This window comes from Salvia splendens, chromosome 16 (assembly GCF_004379255.2).
Source record: "Salvia splendens isolate huo1 chromosome 16, SspV2, whole genome shotgun sequence".
Lineage (NCBI taxonomy): Eukaryota > Viridiplantae > Streptophyta > Magnoliopsida > Lamiales > Lamiaceae > Salvia > Salvia splendens.
In genome coordinates this window covers 5967731-5985944 of record NC_056047.1, presented here as the reverse complement: position 1 = coordinate 5985944, position 18214 = coordinate 5967731, and the positions used below count along the sequence as shown (strand labels likewise).

The following is an 18214-nucleotide window of genomic DNA, read 5'->3' as shown; positions in this document are numbered from 1 at the left end:
TTCCAATCATTTCCCACTCATGTTTCTTGCTCGTACTGTAAAAGGGTCGTAATTTTGGAAAAGAAAAAGTGAATACATAAATGAAAGAAATATTAGTTGGTGTGTATATCAAGCTGTAATAAAGATAAGGATCCCTTAGTTGTGAATGTAATTGTGCAATCGATTCATTCCAGTAGCCAAAGTTGAGTAGGAAGCGCAGCATGAATTTTGACATGTAAATAATCGAATATATATCTCAAAGGAATCGCAGTAATGCGTAACTTTCACAATTCTAACATTAGAATTCAGTGCTATGCTTTGCCCCTCACTTTCTTACACAGTGCAAATGAGAAATGTTTCTTACTAATAGTTGAAATAGATCTCTAATAACCCTGTGAAGCCCTTCACCACTCAAGCAACAAACTTCAAACAACGAGTATCGTTGTGGATATTCTGGCACTTGATCGTGCAGAACCGCATCCCACACTGGAGGCATGTATAGTTTGCGGAAAACCCACACACTGTGCAGAAATGGCGACGCGCGGTGGAGCTTGGAGGTCCCACAGCTGCTCTCAGATACGAAGGTACATGGGGAGGCAACGATTCCAAGTTGGCCTAATTCCCAACACCCATTTAAAATAGGTTATGATGATTGATATGCAGTTGCAGCAACTGATAATCTGAGTAAAAGCAGAAGGCAAACAATATCTAAGTGCCATTAGCCCTCACCTCTTGCAAGAGCTCAATGAATGTTCTTGGTGCCTTCTTAGCATTTTCGAGTGCTTTAGCTTGACGTGTTTTCCGTTTTGTGCTTCTGGATTGCTTCTTCTGATATGCTGCATAACGCCACATTTCACGTTATGAGTAATTGACTGAATTTTTCAGATGAAACAACTGAAGGCCATGGTTGTTTATTACAGAATAATACCACCATAGCTTACTCTAGCAGGGTCCTGGACTGAAACTACTATCAGACAATTATGACTCTTCTTGCAAGGTGGGGGTCCATCATTGAAAGAAAATTTGATAGAAAAAATAGCATTGTGGTCAAATGGCCTATTGTAAAGTAACTAGAATCAGGACAGGACCCATTGTTAATCAGAAATTTTTTTCATATAAACAACTCTGGTTACATAAACAATTTACTCCTAATCAGACAAAGAAGTATATTCTTAGGTAACTCTCAGGAATAATATGACACGTCTATATTCGCCGTCAATTAGGCACTCTGGGCAGCAAGACAAGGTGATCTTTAGGTTACAGATTCTTACCCAGCATGCAAAATTGGCTTCTCAATCCAAGTAGGAGTTATTATATGTACATATACGAGCACAAATGACTCATCAGAAAGTGAAGCACCAGTGGATGTCCCGTGGCCAATATACAACTCAGCGCTTACCACTACTACTTTAGGCAAATAACTATATGACTAGATAGATGCATGTGAACTTTCTTAAAATACTCACTAGGCGGTTTTCATTGCCACTGCCACATGTTTTTATGCATAACTGATATAACTAACTACTTCATCTTTTTTCATTACAAACTAAAATGAGCCCATGCAAAGGGGGAAAGCACAAACAGTGACTGCAAACTGACCCGAAGCAAACAATATATCGACTCTTAAAAGTTTGCAGTTATCAGAAATGACAATTGGCATGATACTTGATAAAGTAAGTCGGGAGAAAATGGCTTACACTAGGTGTCTGTTTTATGAATGCTTGGGTTAGAATTATATGCTGAAAAAACTATAAAACATTTGACCTTGATCATCATCATCAAGTGAGGCTTCGTCATCATCATCAACTTGCACAGTCTCGAATCCAGCATTATCATTTTCCAGAGCTTCAAGACGTGCAAGCATTGCCTGCAGCATTATTCTTCAGAACTGGATTTTTAATAACAAGGCCACGCTCCAAAAGGATATACCCAAAAAAATTATACTATGATATACAAACACTGAAGAAGTAACAAACAGGAAACTATAACGACATAGACCTGAGTCCGATTGTCACTGCTGGCAAGGGCTGCAGCCATTTTTGGAGCAACCTTACGAGTTCTCATCGACATCCGCCTAAGCGAACTGGACATGTCTTCTTCCATGGCTGCAGATATGTATAGAAAACTTTCAATACTCCATGTAACTGAACGAAAATTCCATATATAGCAATTATAAGAAGAGCTCAGACCCCAAAAACCAATGTATGAAGAAATGACTTTTTTTCACTCTTAGGGGCATTTAGTCGAGCAGCTGGCGTGCCAATCTAAAAACATAACAAATTCATACGCTACCAAACAAGATCATAGGGATACAGAGACAACGTTTTACCTCTGGAAACTGGTATTCGCGTCTATAATTTGCTCGGAAGGAATATTAATTCAATTGTCCTTTTCAGACGTTATCAAATTGTTTCTAGAAATCCGATAGTATTCAATATGTTATCATTGTTATTAGAAGTTCAATTTCACGAAGAACTTGTCCCTGTAACTTCAGCTTTACGTCTTGACAAAAAGGAATTGAATAATATCTCAACGTAATCGGAGAAAAACAAAGCTGAAAATCATACATTTTCGAGCAATTAGGCAAGGCTTACTTTAGTGATTTGGAGCGCGGCGGGCAAACGGAGATGAAGTAGTGGGATGATCACAATCGAGGCAGAAAAGGAGCGCAGGCTACACTTTGTTTCACTACAAGTGCAATCAAATCACTACTACTCCATGATAGAAAATTAGATTAAAATTTGTTAATTTTGGTTTTGATAAATGTTGCGTCGATTTTTTATTAGTTTTAAGAGTAAGGGTCAAATGTGGTACTAAACTTACAACGATTTTACGAACGATTTTACGATTTCGATCCTGAACATTAGGTTTTGATTATTGGGTCTAATACATTTGAAAATGGGCCGAAATCAATCCATTTTGGATGGCGCCGTCTAAAACGAACGGTCAACGGGTGTTTATTTCCGATTTTGACTGAATTAAGCATTTAAATTAGAATTTTTTTTTATTATTTCGCATATAATTAAAAATTATTTGGAGCATTAGTTCACGGGTGCCGATCAGATTGCATAGCCCAGCTTCAGGTGGTTGCAGAAGTTTCGTCCCGGCGAGTAGCCCAAGTCTGCGACAGGTTTTAAGAAATGTAAAGAAAAATTTGGTTGAAAAAGTTAGTGGAATATGAGTACCACTTATATGTATATAAAATGTGAGTTGAATAAGTTGGTGGAAGTGGTGTCTACTTACCATTTACGATAAAAGTAAAATATGACTCTTATTGTAGAACAGACTAAAAACAACAAAATTGGACTATTATTATGGGACGAAGGAGTAAATTTTTAGTCTCTATTTGTCGATTGATATTTTAGTCATGAACATGGATGGATAGTTTTTATAGTTTTTTACATGATAATCACATTCATGATAATTAAGTCAATTTTTGGGTCAAAATGTTCTCTGGAGGTTATTTTTGGACTTTCAATCCAAATAGTAAAAGCATTCACGTCTCTGTCTCAATACCGTCTCATCACTTAACTATTCATGGGTCCCACTGCACTTTTTACCTCATCTCTTAACTAAGAGATAACACCTGCAACCCTTCATCTCTCAATCATCTCATCCATTAACTATTCATTCAATTTCATTTTTTTATTTTTATTTCCAACAAATTCAATTAATATTTCATTGAAATATTAAATCAATACTAATAATTCATAAAATCATTAAAAACCACGAAAATTACAACATCCGAAAATACAAAAAATACATAATTGAAATCCGCATAATCATGGAAAGTGATGCGGTGATCGTCTAACGGTTGCCAAATTTTGCCCAAATGTGCTCCATTAAATCCTCCTGGAGTTGGGCGTGCGATAGAATCACGTGTCCTTGCCCGAACACACATTCGCTCTTGCCTAGAAGAATAATGTTTTGAGATGAAGAATGTAGAGTGTTTGAGTGAAAATAAAGAATTTTTTATGGTGAATAATTTGTGTGAATGATTTGATATTTATAGAAGTGATTGGGGGCTTAAAAAAATAGGGAAAAAAATTACAATATTGGAAAAATGGCTATAAACAGCTAGTATTTTTGTTTTATTTTATTTTCGATTTTTTTTGAAATTTTTTAAAAAATATAAAAAAAATATTTTTTCAACGGATTTAAACGACACCCACTCACGGGCCGGCGAGTGGGCGTCACGGCCGCACGGGAGCTCGCCAGCCTCCTCTCGGCACCGGGCTACGTGACGCGACAGATGTTTGCAGCGCTGGCTCGATGCTGGCTCGTCTCGGCGAGACGAGATCGAGCTGGCAACGAGCCAGCGTTGCGAATACTCTAAATATACATATTTTCTAATGTTTAAATACTTAAAATGAAATTTCAAATTTATGTTGTAAATTTATCCAAAATAAATAAATACTAAAATTTATGAAATTATCTCTCTTTTTCGTGCTTAATTAAATAAGACAGTCCTCATTTTTCTTCATTCTTCTCCCTCTCTATCTCTATCTCTATCTTTCATTTCTTCTTTTTACTCCCTCCTTTTAATACCATGTAAAATTAAAACAAGAGGAAAAAAACTAATAGTAATATCTAAGATAATTCACTTTAATGATTAAAATGACTAAGTGGAAATATTCAATTTTAATATATAAACGGTATTTTATGCCTTGTTTATTCATATCCAAGAGAGTCAAAAAATATTTTTAATTATTTTTGCATAAAAAGGAAGTGGAATTATTTTATTTATATACATACTCCATAAATATATGTGGAAGAAAATGTATTTTTGAGGCCAAATTGAAAAAATTATCTATGGTAGTAATATATTTATTTCTGACATTTCTTATATTTTTCATTCTCTAGAAACTTAAAAAGTGCAATTCATTTTCCATGAATTAATAAAATGCAAATTTCAATTTTTAGTGATCTTACGTCCAAACTCTGAAAATGACCTAGATATTTTTTATATGTAAATGTAATACTCTCCTCACATTACACTACAAAAAAAGTGTTGATTTGCAAGCACCAAAGTACTTGCAAATAAGCATTTATGCTCGCAAAAACATCATTTTGCAAGCACTTTGCGAGTAGAAAGGGTGCTAGCCTTTTCGCTTGTCGCAAAATTATTTGCAACTATATATTTTGCATTTTCGTCGCTTTTTTGGTCGAAATTCTTCTAGAAATTGCAAGCACAACATGTGCTTGAAAATATGTGCTTGCAAACAAGCGTTTTTTTTGTAGTGTTATAATATTCTTAAATATAGCTAAAGGCACTCACCGTGGAGCGGACGATAGGCCGCCCGATGCCTTGGACGTGCCATCGTCCGCCACTGTGGGTGCCCGGACGATGGACGATGCGTCGTCCTCGCCTGACAGATAGTCCGCGGAGGAAGCGCGGACGATATGGCATCGTCCGCCCACTGTGGGCGACGCGGACGATGACGCAGATGATGCAACGCGTTTTTCTTTTTTTTTTTTCGAATTTTGTGTATTTATTAAACCTCGTTTCTCATTCTATTTTTCATACGAACATTTCTCGCATCTCTCATTTCTCTCATCTCTCACATTTCTCCATCTCTCACAAACCAAAATGAACCACGACGACGATCGGAGTTCCTCGGAGGGCGGTAGTCCGACCTTGACTCAATGCGCAACCAACAAGACCATGCTCAGCTCATGAATGACATGATTGAAGAAGTGTGGGTCCGTAACCGTCGTCGCTGAGTTTGCGTATTTTTTTTAATTCGTATTGTAATGTATTAAATTTATAAATGAAATTAAGGGTTTTCCCAATTTTTTGTATTTATTTAAATATTCAAATAAAAGAAAATGCTTAGGGCGCCCCTTAAAGTAGCTTATAGGGCGTCCCACTGGAGGTGAAAGGGTAGGAGGATAAAAATGCTGACGTGGCGGTGCATAGGGCGGGCTTTAGGGCGCGCCTTAGGGCGTCCCACTGTTGATGCCCTAAGACCTCCTCACATTAAGAATATAAGAGCGTCCCACTCCTGATGCCCTAAGACCTCTTCACATTATAATATTCTTAAATATAGCTAAGACTGAGAAATCCAAATAGAGACATTTGTGATTTGTTATATGGGATAGATTCATAATTTTGACTTTACCTGGTCGGAGCAATTACTAATAAAATTGCTATATAAATAAAATCTTAAATTCTAAAAATAATCCAATAAAATGGGAGGAACCAATTGTCCACAAAAACTTATTGGGATGGCCCAATTGTCCAAAAAAACTTAATAGAAGTATATCTATTCAAAACTATCATGAAATGGATTAGCCATAAATACATCGTCAAAATAATGTTACGTAGAAATTAATCAAGAAAAAACTGTGTTCCAAATTTGACCAATGCCACCGACCCAAACAGCACTCTCCAATAAGTCGAGTCAATCCCTCTCATTCCCATTTCCAAGGTTTCAATTTCTTCCCCTCACAATTTCCCATATCTCCGAAATCCGCAGGAGAAATCCGCCATGGATAGAGAGCAGGAAGAAATCCAATTCCTAGGGTTCTTCGGCATCCTACAGGAATCGTGCAACATAGTGTCGTCATGGAAGAAGATCTTTGCCCAAATCACGGTAGCCCTAATCATCCCCCTCTCCTTCATCTACCTCGCCCACATCGAGATCTCGGAGCTCCTCTTCACCAAAATCATGCACAACGAATTTATCCTCGACCAGACCCCCGAGGGCACCAGCTCCTACGATCGCCTCAACGCCCTCCTCTCCTCCGAGCTCACCACCTTCTTCCTCTTCAAACTCGGCTACTTCCTCTTCTTCATCGTCCTCGCCCTCCTCTCCACCTCCGCCATCGTCTACACCGTCGCCTGCATCTACACCTCCCGCGACCTCTCCCTCCCCACCGTCGTCAGCGTCGTCCCCCGCGTCTGGAAGCGCCTCATGGTCACCTTCATCTGGAATTTCGTCATCATCTTCGCCTACAACGTCGTCTCCCTCATCGTCCTAATGGTCGGCGCAATTTTATTAGGCCAGATCGACATAATAGGGCCTCTCTTTCTAATCGCATTCGCGGCGGCTTACCTGATCGGATTTCTATACATCACGATCATCTGGCACGTGGCGACGGTGGTGTCGGTGCTGGAGGAGAGTTACGGGATCAACGCGATGACGAAGAGCCAGGATCTGATCAAGGGGAAGATGGGGGTTGCGTTCGCCGTGTTCATGGTGATTGGGGTCTGTTTCTTCGCGATACAGCTGATGTTTGAGATGCTGGTGGTGCAGGGGGAGGGCGGGGTTGCGGATCGGGTCGGGTATGGGATCGTGTGCTTGGTGTTGCTGTCGGTGTTGATGCTGTTTGGGCTGATCGCGCAGACGATTATCTACTTTGTTTGCAAATCGTATCATCATCAAAATATTGATAAGTCGTTGCTGGCGGATCATCTCGGGGCGTATCTTGGGGAGTATGTGCCGCTCAAGGCTGCGGATGTGCAGCTTCACCATTTTCAGCCTTGATTCATTCTTCGTCGCCATTGCATTTGCTGCTCAACAGAGTAAATTGTTTGTAGTATATTTTTTATTTACTTCTCTTGTTTATTTGTTGTCTAGTTGAATGATTAGCGTATCTTATTCTTGTATAATTATTCTATATTAGTATTTCCTTAGCAAATTATTTGTGTCTGAAACTCCAATTGAACGTGGATTTGTGTCAAGGATTCAAGAATTGAGTCAGTCATACTGTTGTATTAAGGGCATGTGAATGAATAATAGGAGTATGTGATTAGAGAATGTGTGGCGATGATTTTCACGCGGAGTTATCGAATATCTTCAGCGTGGGCCAAAATTAATTGCTTGATAATTTTGTATTTACTCAAAAAATCCGGTTCCTGAAACAATATAACAGGGAGATTCAACATGTGATAAATTACAATCAGATTTGTCTATGAATTAAATTAATCACAATCAGATTTGTCTAGAATTAAATTAATCATAAATGTTTGATTTTCAAGATAAAATAATACCAAGAGATAATCTAAAATTGGGTCGTGAGATTATTTTAATTATAGGGGTTAGCTATGACTAATTATCTTTAACTATCCATCTTGAATTGTGGTATTGAATCTCATGAACTAAACACACTATATATTTAATCTCGGGATACAATCATCCAAACCAAACACTCCAACTAAACACACTATATATTTAATCTCGGGATACAATCACTCAAACCAAAAGCTCCATTTATAAAACTCATTTTATCTAGTGACCCTAATTACCTCATAGGAATATAAAAAACTCATTTTATCTCTTAATTAATATGCATATTTAATTTATCTCGTAACTCATTTTATTACATGTATTGCACTAGCGCCGCTTTGCTATAGCGGATAGCAATTAATTACTTACCTACTAAATCGCTAAATTTGTCAATGACAGTTGCTAGGGTGGCTAACTAATCTTATGCATATACTATTCATTTAATATTTTATTTTACTATTCATTTAAATTGACAATTGAAGTTTATCTACGTTCGTGTCCATGTATATTTTGTACTAATATAATTATATGGCCTTAATATTCAAGAAGCGCCCATGGCCTAATGGATAAGGCGCTTGACTTCTAATCAAGCGATTGTGGGTTCGAGTCCCACTGGGCGTGTTGTTTTTATTTGTTCGAACTACAACAAAAAATATTTTATACTACTATATATTTATTTATTTATTAAAATTAATCTCTTATAGTATGATTGATCCAAATGAAAACACATTAATTAATCCCGAAAAGTGATTAGAGCAGCGCAGGGTTTTATTTTAATCAAACGGTTGATTACACATTATAACAATCTAAAACGGAGTAGTACTTTCTCGGATGTTGTCACAATACTGAGGTGATGCGCGACACAGACTAGGCAAACTTTGTGCCGTCTGCATCATCTCCCTCATCTCTTGCCCCTTGTAATCCTGCTGATTCAGGTTCCCTCCCTCACCACCTGCGCAATTCATGCAAACTAAATTCAATTTCATTTATTTAATGATTTAATCCCATAACTAATTTACTACTAGACCTGCTTGACAGCTTCGCAGCGGCACTGCTGATTAATCCGCTCAAGCTCGTCACAGCATCGCGGGAACGCCTCGCGTCCAGTCGAACCGGCTGCCCTCTTTCAGATACTGGCGGCAAGAGCTCAGCCTCTGCCGGTCGATCTCTCGGTGACAGCGGCTGCTGGGGTTCAGAATCTCCGCCGCGGTAGTGGAGGCCAAGAGGAGAAGCAGAGGCAGAAGTGAGAGAGCGAACTTGGCTGAGATTTTGTTTGTGTGATGGAGGTTGTTATGTACTTATATAGAGGGAGATGAATGGCATGAATTTGTACGTGGCTGGTTGCATGCATGAGATGTTGAAATGGAGAATTAGCAGGTGGATTTGCAGGCTTCTCTTCTCTATGTTACATCTTACACGTATATATATATTTCATCATTTTTGGTCAGGGTCTGTTTGTTGCTCCAATTTAAAGTTGAATTGGAATTACAAAGTCTGATGGAATTGAATCATAGTTCAATTTCAAATCAATTGTTCGGTAAAAATGATATAAGGAATTTTGAATTTGAAGGAATTGATCAGAAGTAAAGTGTGCATTATGTGTTTGTCATAATTGAACCACCTCATGCTTTGCACAAGTTTTGAATAATGATGGATTTCAACTATGTTGTTTATTTTCAATGCTTCCCTAACATTTTTTAAGCTTTACTTAGTTGACTAGATGATTAGTGGTGGTACTTAATGCCACCTTTCCCTCATTTGTAGACTCCTTGTAATGAGTTCTCTAAAGCAGAATCTTTGACTGTTCCTAGTAGAGATTAACATTTGATTTATGTGTGTTGATGCTAATTAATCGATCTGATTAAGTCGAGTATATTTGCAGGCAACAATGGTACAATCGATGGTCAAGGGAAGATGTGGTGGGATCTGTGGGGGAATAGGACATTAAAGAACACAAGATGCCATCTTGTTGAACTTGTAAACTCGCACAATATTCTGATCTCGAACCTCACTTTTCGAAACTCTCCGTTTTGGACCATTCATCCTGTTTACTGCAGGTACCACTTCATCTCCGTTATTTGCTATTGTTGTTTCTGCAAAAATAAAAAGTAAGTAAAAAAATAAGAACTTGTTTAGCTGAAATAAATTTACTCTACTGTCTTTGTATGAACTTCTTTGATTAGGTATTGGGGTATTAAGCAAGTTCAAAAAATGGGTGATGTGGACTTGATAGTATTGTATTCTAGAATTGAAAGTATAGTTTAGGCCTGCTACTTTGTCACTAAAGATCATTACAGGATCACATCTGCTTATTTTAATTGAAAAGATACAAAACTTTGATAGCACCAACATAAAAAATAAGCAGCAATGTCTTTACTGTTGGAACAAAGCAGTGGAAGAGATAGAAAGGAATCGGGCACCGAAATATCAATCTTTGCGAAATCGATTCTGTCCATTAATCGATTTACAAAAAACAAAAATAAAAAGTAGTACTCCATTCTTTAAAGAATGAAGAAAAAGGCATGCTTTTAGCATTTGAAGATTTTGTCTGTGCTTTAAAGAATGAAGATTTTGAACTTTGAATGATGCTTCTCTTGGTCAGTTGAGCATATTCTGGTTCATATAATCATAGATGATGGTATCTCATATTTTATTCATTATTCTTTGTAAAAGAAAGTAAACAATGTTTGTTTTATTTTATTTTGATCAGCATTTTCTATTTCTTCACAGCAATGTTGTTATCAGAGACATGACAATATTGGCACCTCTATATGCCCCAAATACTGATGGAATTGATCCAGGTACTAATAATAGCACACTCTACACCTCACATGTTCACATTCCCTTTAAATAATAGTCAAACTAAGCAGAAAAGTGTTATTTTGTGCAGATTCAAGCACCAATGTATGCATCGAAGATTGCTATATCGAGAGTGGTGATGATTTAGTAGCAGTGAAGAGTGGTTGGGACCAGTACGGCATAGCCACGGCCAAACCAAGTGTAAACATTACTGTAAGAAGAGTATCAGGAACTACTCCAACATGTTCCAGAATTGGGATTGGCAGTGAGATGTCTGGTGGCATCAGCCACGTTCTAGTCGAGGATATGTACATTAGGGACTCTGCAACCGGAGTAAGGATCAAAACCGACAAGGGTAGAGGTGGATACATCACCAACATTACTATACAAAATGTTGTGATGGAGAGAGTTAAGGTGCCCTTGAGGTTTAGCAGAGGCACAAACGACCATCCTGATGAGAAATGGGACCCTAACGCGTTGCCTTTGGTGAGAGGGATACGGATAAGTAATGTAGTAAGGATTCGAGAAAACCCCCCTTGTTAGTAGGCATTGAAGGCGCACCATTTAAGGATATATGCATGAGAAATGTTAGCCTGCTCGGGATATTGCCATCTCTGAGGTGGAGGCGTGGAGCTGTGAGTTTGTCTCTGGCTTCAGCGATGGGGTGACCCCCATGCCGTGCTTAGAGGTGCAGAGAAACGGCTCCTCGTCTTGGTGTTGGTGTTCGGGTTTGAGTAGTGCCTCACTCCATTCATCCATTATTTATATAATGTGACATAGGTAGTATTCATAGGAAGTAGACAAAATTCTTGTAATTTTACTCATTTGACAGCATTTTGTAACCAACAAATTCTTGTATTGCTTACTGGATTACAAGATTTTCTTTGCACTGGGTTGTGTTTTGTTCATTTCACAAACCATGGGAAATATTGTGACAATATAAGAGAATGAAATATTTAGAAAATGAATTTCTTGAAGCACAAACTAGATACACATTGTAGTAAGCTCATATAGATTTCACCATTTCCAAAACACATTAGAGCCACACTTGTACTTGTCTTTCCCTTCACACTCCAAGTCTAGATCTTCACTAAGGAATGGAACTTTCTGCAACCAACAAAGCCATTATACTATATTAGCACAAACCATATGTATATATATCAATAGAGAGGGAGAGGGAGAGGGAGAAAGCAGACCTTCTGTTTGGCAAGATCCTGGCATCCGGTGAAGTTCTCGGGGAACTTGCACGTGCCAAACTGAACGGTGAAGGCACGTGCGAAGTTGGCGCCGCTGGTGGCCAGCCTCTTCTTGTCATTCAATTCCTGCACCAAACAGAAAACTCTTGGTCAAGCGTCTATGACACATGATCATGCAAAATCATTAGCAAAAGCTAACCTTGTTAGCCTTGCTCTTCTCCAAGTAGTCATCGATGACGCCAGCGTTGGCGTTTGAAGCAGCAACGGCGGTGAAGATGGCAGCGCCAAGGCCGAAAATGGCAGCTCTTCTGCCTGACTCACTGGACTGCTGAGCCCTGATGACAGGCAGCCTCGGGGCCGGTGCTGTTGGAGTGGCGACGGAGGGCAGAGAGCTGACTTTGGAGCTGAGCTCAGCGCCGGAGATGGCGTAGTTGCAAGCCAAAACACCAGAGTTCATGGCTGCCATTAGAGATGGATTTTGGGATTATGGGGAAATGAGGTGTTGAGATTAAGGTTTATGAAGTGATGTGGATTGAGGTTGTGGTGGGAGTGTGGATAAGGTGAGATTGCCTCACTTCCCCATTGGCAAATTCTGCATTTCATTAACTCCTACTTGGCACTTTTCTGTGGTGGGATTTCCATTTTTGAGGGCCCATTTTTTTGTGATCTTAGCTTTTCATGAGTATTACTCCACATCATTGGATATTCCATAATTATGTAAATATTGGCAAAAGTAATGCTTTTGTATCCAATTCAGAATTAAAAAGTAGAATCCAATATCAGACTGTGAATGCAGTACACCATTTGTTCGTTTAAAATAATTATAACTGAAATTTTTGAATCTACTTTATATAATTTGTATCACAAAAGAAGAATATGGAAAGAAATGCTACTCATACTCAAGTTAACACACATTAGATTGAATATAACTCGACTAACCTGCAAACCAATGAGCTAAAAAAACACAACGGTCCGTCGCTGTTTACACTGATCTCAGGGGAGAGAGAGAGAGAGAGAGAGAGAGAGAGAGAGAGAGAGAGAGAGAGAGAGAGAGAGAGAGAGAGAGAGGTAACATAAGGTAATGGTTCGCAGATATACACTCAACAGACCATGTTCGAGGCTTGGCTGGACAGGTTACCTGCAAAATCATGCACAAGTTGGATTTTTTAACGTTTCATCTCGATGTTTGCTTCTACTATAACAAACTGTTGAGGGTGAAGGCTGGTAGAACATCGTCCGATGGCAAACCAAAAACCAAGAATGCAGTGGTAATCCAATCTCCTATACTTGGAACAATATCTGGATGTTCTTTATTCCTGTAAAGTAGAGCGATTTCACGGCCAACCTGAGTTCACTGCCACTGGCAGTCGCGGCCATGTGCTTCATAGTGTCACGGGTGTTTTCCCATCTTGCTTATCATCTTGTGTCATGAGTGCCTGATCAATGACATCAGACACACGATTTCAATCTCCGGATCAATGTCAAAGGATCGTCTTAGGTGCTACAATTTCTTCCTCTTCCCACACTTATTAGTAGCAGAATTCTTGGCGGGTCCTGGCAACACAGAGGGTTGTGACTGTCTGCCAGGTGATGATGTTCTGACCCGTTTAGCAGCCCATTTTAGCCGCATATTGTCTACAACAAGACCAATATTATTGGAATCATCCAACTCCACGAGCTTCTGGACTTGGTCGAGAAATTGCAATGTCCAGGCAGTTGACAGGTCCATTGATACAGAATCATCCATTGGCTTCTTCCAGAGATCCATTAACATAGTTTTAAGTGACTGAAATGATAAGGAAGATTGGTAGTCGGGCATATTACCACAAATCATATTGACCTTAATCACATGCTTGCATAGGTTCCCTTGCAACGCCCATTGGCAGTCACAATGCGCGAATTCAGAACCAGGATTCCAAACTAGTTTACTTTGGCTGCTGTCATTCTGACTAAGCACTTTAGCAAAAAGTTGGTCTTTTTCATCAAAGGAAACAGAAGCGTCCGGAATTTGGAGAGCTCGATACCATGAAGTCGAAGCCATGTAATCCTCCTTCACGCTTGGAAATAAATCACTTTCATCCGCATAGCGGTCAAGCCAGTAGCTAGAGTGCAACTCAGTTGTCAACTTATGAACTAACCAATCAACCCTCTGGAGGGAACCAAGATGTGAATCATCGTACAGTCTAGTTTTCAGCTTCATGTGATAAGCTTCAATTGCACCGGATGCTTCCTGGCTTGCAAGTGGCACAGTCTTCATTAACTCGAGCCACATTTCTGCAGCATAAAAGATTCATGAGGAATCAAGCAAGAGTATGCAAATGACAACAGTTTAAACAAAGAAACGCATATGTATTAATAAACATAGTCATCTGACCGATCTTAGGGAGCCAAGAATCTTTGAAATATTGCATAAAGGAAGTTTGATCGACACAATCCAGCAAAAGTTCTTTTAAAGCAACGTTAAGATCCATTCCTCCCCAAATGCCGTACACTATTTGACCTAAACGTTTAAAGATCTCCCTCTGGACTTCAATGTTAGTACATTTCTTAACTATATGTCTCAGCCATGACCTACGAACCCTCCAGAGGGAAAAAAGTACAGGGCAAGAAAATGTCTCCCTGAAAAGATGAGAAAACCAAATCAATAAGCTGTAATAACAAAATAGAGAGAGATTGAGGAAAATAAACACTAGCAAAACATTTTGCCTTATGGGCTCAATCTCTGCAGCAGCATCGTCAACTATAAATCCGCTGGCTTTCCATCCAGGGTCAACTGAGTGAACTCGATCAAGTAGTGATTTCATCCATATAGTGACATCTGGCTTAGCAATACTGCGGGTAATGATCCAAGCAACAGGGAGTGCATGTCCTCTTGAGTCAAAAACAAGAAGTGTGCACAATGGATACTGCAATTAGAGTAACTCATAATTTGAAGGCCATGGAATGCAGTTATTTATGCAGCACCGAACAAACACTAAGATTTAAAAAAATTACCTTTAGTCTCTTAATTCCAAATGTTGAATCAGCCGCAATGATATTGCGATGGCCAAAGCGGATCATTTGTTGCAGCTGCCATTCAGTCTGTATTCCTAAAATAAAAGGCTCGTTTTCTGATGTATCTCGATAGAAGAAAATGGACTTCTTGCTCCGCTCAGCCCACATACGGATGCTGGCTTCATCATCGAGATCCAACTCCTGAGAGGAACGCTTAATAATCATCCCAAGTTTCTGCACATATTGTGAAGCATGGGTTTTCACTTTTGGATCAGGACCACAATAGCGTTGAATCCCCTCAATATGTTTCTCCAACACATTTTCCTCGGGTATACCAAGATAAATCATAGACATAGTTTGCTGTTGAATCTCACTACAAACATACGGGATCTTCTTGGCACCAGGGCCTATTGCATCCTTATCTAGGGGACCATGGCAGACAAAACCTGCTTTATTCACATGACGTCTCTCATTATATATAAGAAGCACAAGGGATGGGCGGGCATACAAACGCTTCACAACAAAATTGCATGTACATCCCCGCATAGATTGAGGCCTGGCTGCACGATTTCGAGTGTTTAGCCGATATCTTCTACTTGGCAATGTACCTCCACCTTCTCCATAATTTTCAGGCCCAAAAGAACACCAATACCTTTAAAACAAAAACAAGTAACATCAATGTTAGAAAGATGGCTCAGGAAGTGAATATAACAATGGCAAATTTATTAGCTTGCAAAAAGGGAGTTCAAGAAAATGATTAATTACTTTTTTCAGAAGGCACATGGATTTGGTGAAAGGTTTAAACCATTGAATTGAAAATTTTGAAATAAAAAATTTTCAGAATAAAATGGATCATACCCTAAAGTGACTGTTTCCAAGTAATTCTACAAAAGAGTATAAAGTATCAATTTCATGTCTATGTAGTGGCGTGTAACATTTCTCTATGTTGACAAGTATCATTAAACATATAGAGTAAAGTGGATTTTATCCAAGCGTTAAACATCTAAAAACATGGACGGATAAACAAATTTTCTTATCTCATTCATCAGCATATTTTTTTATTTGCCCAACCACATCATAGATAGATATAAATATCTACTAATACCACTTCTAAGTTCTATCTTACACTGCTCTTCATTGTTTACCATATTATGCAGGAATTGGATTCAGTCAGTGGTTTACTTTTTAGCTTTTTCGGAGAAAAAATAACAACGCAATGGATCGATGAATAAATCTTCCCATATAACTTCTGTCTCAGTATGACATATATTCTATGTTCAAATTGGTAGAAATTGAGTGGGATAGTAGTAAATATTTATTCGGAAAGCTATGTAAGTAAGAACTGCAATAGTGAGCAATACACAAAAATTGTGCAATCTTTGCTCTTTGGTCAGTCATATAAACCAAGTTTAACAAAGCAAAACAACTGAGTTAAAAAAGGCATAAGTAAATTTTATAGTTTCCCTTCTGTATTTAGTATGACCTAATTTGTGCAATCATGTGATGTAGGAGTAGAGCTTTCAGCTGATTGTTAGCTTGTGAATGCAATGTAGGTATCAAAAAACAAGGCAGGAGTGAACAATAAATGGCACGGAAGAAAAAGGAAAGTAAGATTCTCAGTCACATTCATCCCCCAAAACCGGTAATTTTCTTCTATTCCTCCCCAGGAGAAGGGAGGGAATATGTGTTTGGAAGCTAAAGTAAAATTGAGTCTACAGAGACTAAAAGCAAAATGCTTTAATTCTAATTGAAGCTATCCATTTTACGCCAGCCTAAGAAAATCCGTTTTAAAGATAACATCCAAAAGACGAACAGTGCAAGCCACTTTGAATGAAAACATCAGCCCACAATTCCAAATCATAGAGATAAATAAATGCTTAGATCAAACTATGAAAACAAGAACATAAAAACAGCTAATTGACTACTTACAGCCTATACTCCAAATACTCATCATTCTTGTATTCCTTTGAGCTTCCTGGGGATCGTTTCCGGCCCCTCTCGATGTGGAACCTAGTTGGGCACTCTACAGTAGAACATTCTCCAATGATGAATGCATCAACCCGATCATAAGGTATAAGAGCAACTTCATCACATCGCTCGGCACTCCTAAGCTTGACCCAATCCAAATCGGCTGAGCAGAAATCTTCTCCGGGTGGATCTTGCACTTGGAGATTATCAATGGATTCAATTACATCCATCTGCTTCAGTTTAACTATTCAATTTTTAAAATTATGTGATTACCCAATGGCACCATTCACTGTGCATAGCTGCAGCATATTCAAATCAAATTAAAAAGAATACACGCAGTTAAACAAAAAGATTAGGCCTTTAGAGCATCGCCAGCATCTCCAAAGCCTCACACTACAACACTTGTTTAAATTTCTGACACCTCATTTATGAAAGGATCCATTATCTAGTTTCTAAGATGAGCAGAGAGGTAAATGGGATTAAATTAAATGGTTCCTTGACTTCAAATGATTATCATATCGAGGTATTTAAGCAAATAATCTACGCAACAACATTTCAAGAGTATAAAAAAACAAAATCACCAGTAATGGGAGATAGGGAATTATAAAGATTCAATTTTTGCCACAACAAATAAAAAAAATTCAAATAAAACAACTTTAAGTGTGTTTAACTAGAAACAGGATAAATTGGATATTAACAAAGGGCAATCACGCTGCAAAGAAAATCAGAAATGCAAATTTCTGCAGACGTATAGAGATACTCAACAAATTATAATCAGGATTTGTGTTTGTGGTAAAAAAAAACTTACAGCTGCTCCATGGTAAATAACTCTCGTAGTCAGTGTGTGTCTGTGTGTGGAAGAGAAAGAGGGTTTTTGTTGAGTGGCTGAAAATTTTGAAGAGTGTTTGAAGGGTTGAAGGCGCAACAAGAATACTCTCTCATTTCCATTTTTCCTTTTTTTCTCTGTTATTTTAGGTTTCCAACAAGTTTATTTCTTCATTTTTTTCACGTAAAAACTAATCAACAATGCTAAATCAAAATAGTAAAAAATTATAAATAAGTGACTAAATATATTTTCTTATTATCGCCTCTTTTTTAGTTTAATTGTCAAGTATTAATAGAATTACAAATTTAATTATCTTTAGAGACCAATTAAACTAGGCCAAAGAAATTCGCAGTCATATTGTTCGTGACAGAATTCAATATTTTGCAATGATTTAACAACCTAGTATTTCTTTAATTTAATTAATGCGGTAGATACATAAT

General features: G+C 38.2%; 5 protein-coding genes and 1 non-coding gene across 9 annotated transcripts; 3 read left to right on the top strand and 3 right to left on the bottom strand.

Annotated features, from left to right (window-relative positions):
• Positions 1–205: 205 nt before the first annotated feature.
• On the bottom strand, positions 206–2728 carry LOC121769889 (SWR1 complex subunit 6-like). Of its 2 annotated transcripts, none has more exons than XM_042166657.1 (5): positions 2574–2728; positions 1978–2084; positions 1744–1846; positions 709–815; positions 206–594 (listed from the first exon to the last, which is right to left on the bottom strand). In XM_042166657.1, the coding sequence occupies exons 2-5, from the start codon at positions 2080–2082 to the stop codon at positions 391–393; spliced, it is 519 nt and encodes a 172-aa protein (XP_042022591.1). In that variant the 5' UTR covers positions 2083–2084; positions 2574–2728; the 3' UTR covers positions 206–390. The 2 variants fall into 2 exon arrangements, with proteins under 2 accessions (XP_042022591.1, XP_042022592.1); XM_042166658.1 differs by lacking the exon at positions 2574–2728 and adding an exon at positions 2309–2393.
• Positions 2729–6325: 3597 nt separating this feature from the next.
• On the top strand, positions 6326–7623 carry LOC121770623. Its single transcript, XM_042167375.1, has one exon. It carries the CDS (start codon positions 6471–6473, stop codon positions 7467–7469), a length of 999 nt encoding a protein of 332 aa, XP_042023309.1. The 5' UTR covers positions 6326–6470; the 3' UTR covers positions 7470–7623.
• A 916-nt stretch (positions 7624–8539) lies between these two features.
• TRNAR-UCU lies at positions 8540–8612 on the top strand. The gene has a single exon. It is a non-coding gene; the product is annotated as a tRNA-Arg (tRNA).
• Positions 8613–9355: 743 nt separating this feature from the next.
• LOC121771646 (probable polygalacturonase) lies at positions 9356–11532 on the top strand. Its single transcript, XM_042168470.1, has 4 exons — positions 9356–9368; positions 9874–10048; positions 10722–10792; positions 10882–11532. The coding sequence occupies exons 2-4, from the start codon at positions 9906–9908 to the stop codon at positions 11331–11333; spliced, it is 666 nt and encodes a 221-aa protein (XP_042024404.1). The 5' UTR covers positions 9356–9368; positions 9874–9905; the 3' UTR covers positions 11334–11532.
• Positions 11533–11735: 203 nt separating this feature from the next.
• On the bottom strand, positions 11736–12512 carry LOC121771647 (photosystem I reaction center subunit N, chloroplastic-like). Its single transcript, XM_042168471.1, has 3 exons — positions 12186–12512; positions 11987–12112; positions 11736–11897 (listed from the first exon to the last, which is right to left on the bottom strand). Exons 1-3 carry the CDS (start codon positions 12450–12452, stop codon positions 11808–11810), a joined length of 483 nt encoding a protein of 160 aa, XP_042024405.1. The 5' UTR covers positions 12453–12512; the 3' UTR covers positions 11736–11807.
• Positions 12513–12797: 285 nt separating this feature from the next.
• On the bottom strand, positions 12798–17892 carry LOC121771644. Of its 3 annotated transcripts, none has more exons than XM_042168467.1 (6): positions 17757–17892; positions 16910–17247; positions 14981–15632; positions 14693–14892; positions 14361–14605; positions 12798–14260 (listed from the first exon to the last, which is right to left on the bottom strand). In XM_042168467.1, the coding sequence occupies exons 2-6, from the start codon at positions 17176–17178 to the stop codon at positions 13488–13490; spliced, it is 2139 nt and encodes a 712-aa protein (XP_042024401.1). In that variant the 5' UTR covers positions 17179–17247; positions 17757–17892; the 3' UTR covers positions 12798–13487. The 3 variants fall into 3 exon arrangements, with proteins under 3 accessions (XP_042024401.1, XP_042024402.1, XP_042024403.1); XM_042168468.1 differs by having other exon boundaries at positions 16910–17192; positions 17757–17886; XM_042168469.1 differs by having other exon boundaries at positions 16910–17178; positions 17757–17886.
• Positions 17893–18214: the final 322 nt, after the last annotated feature.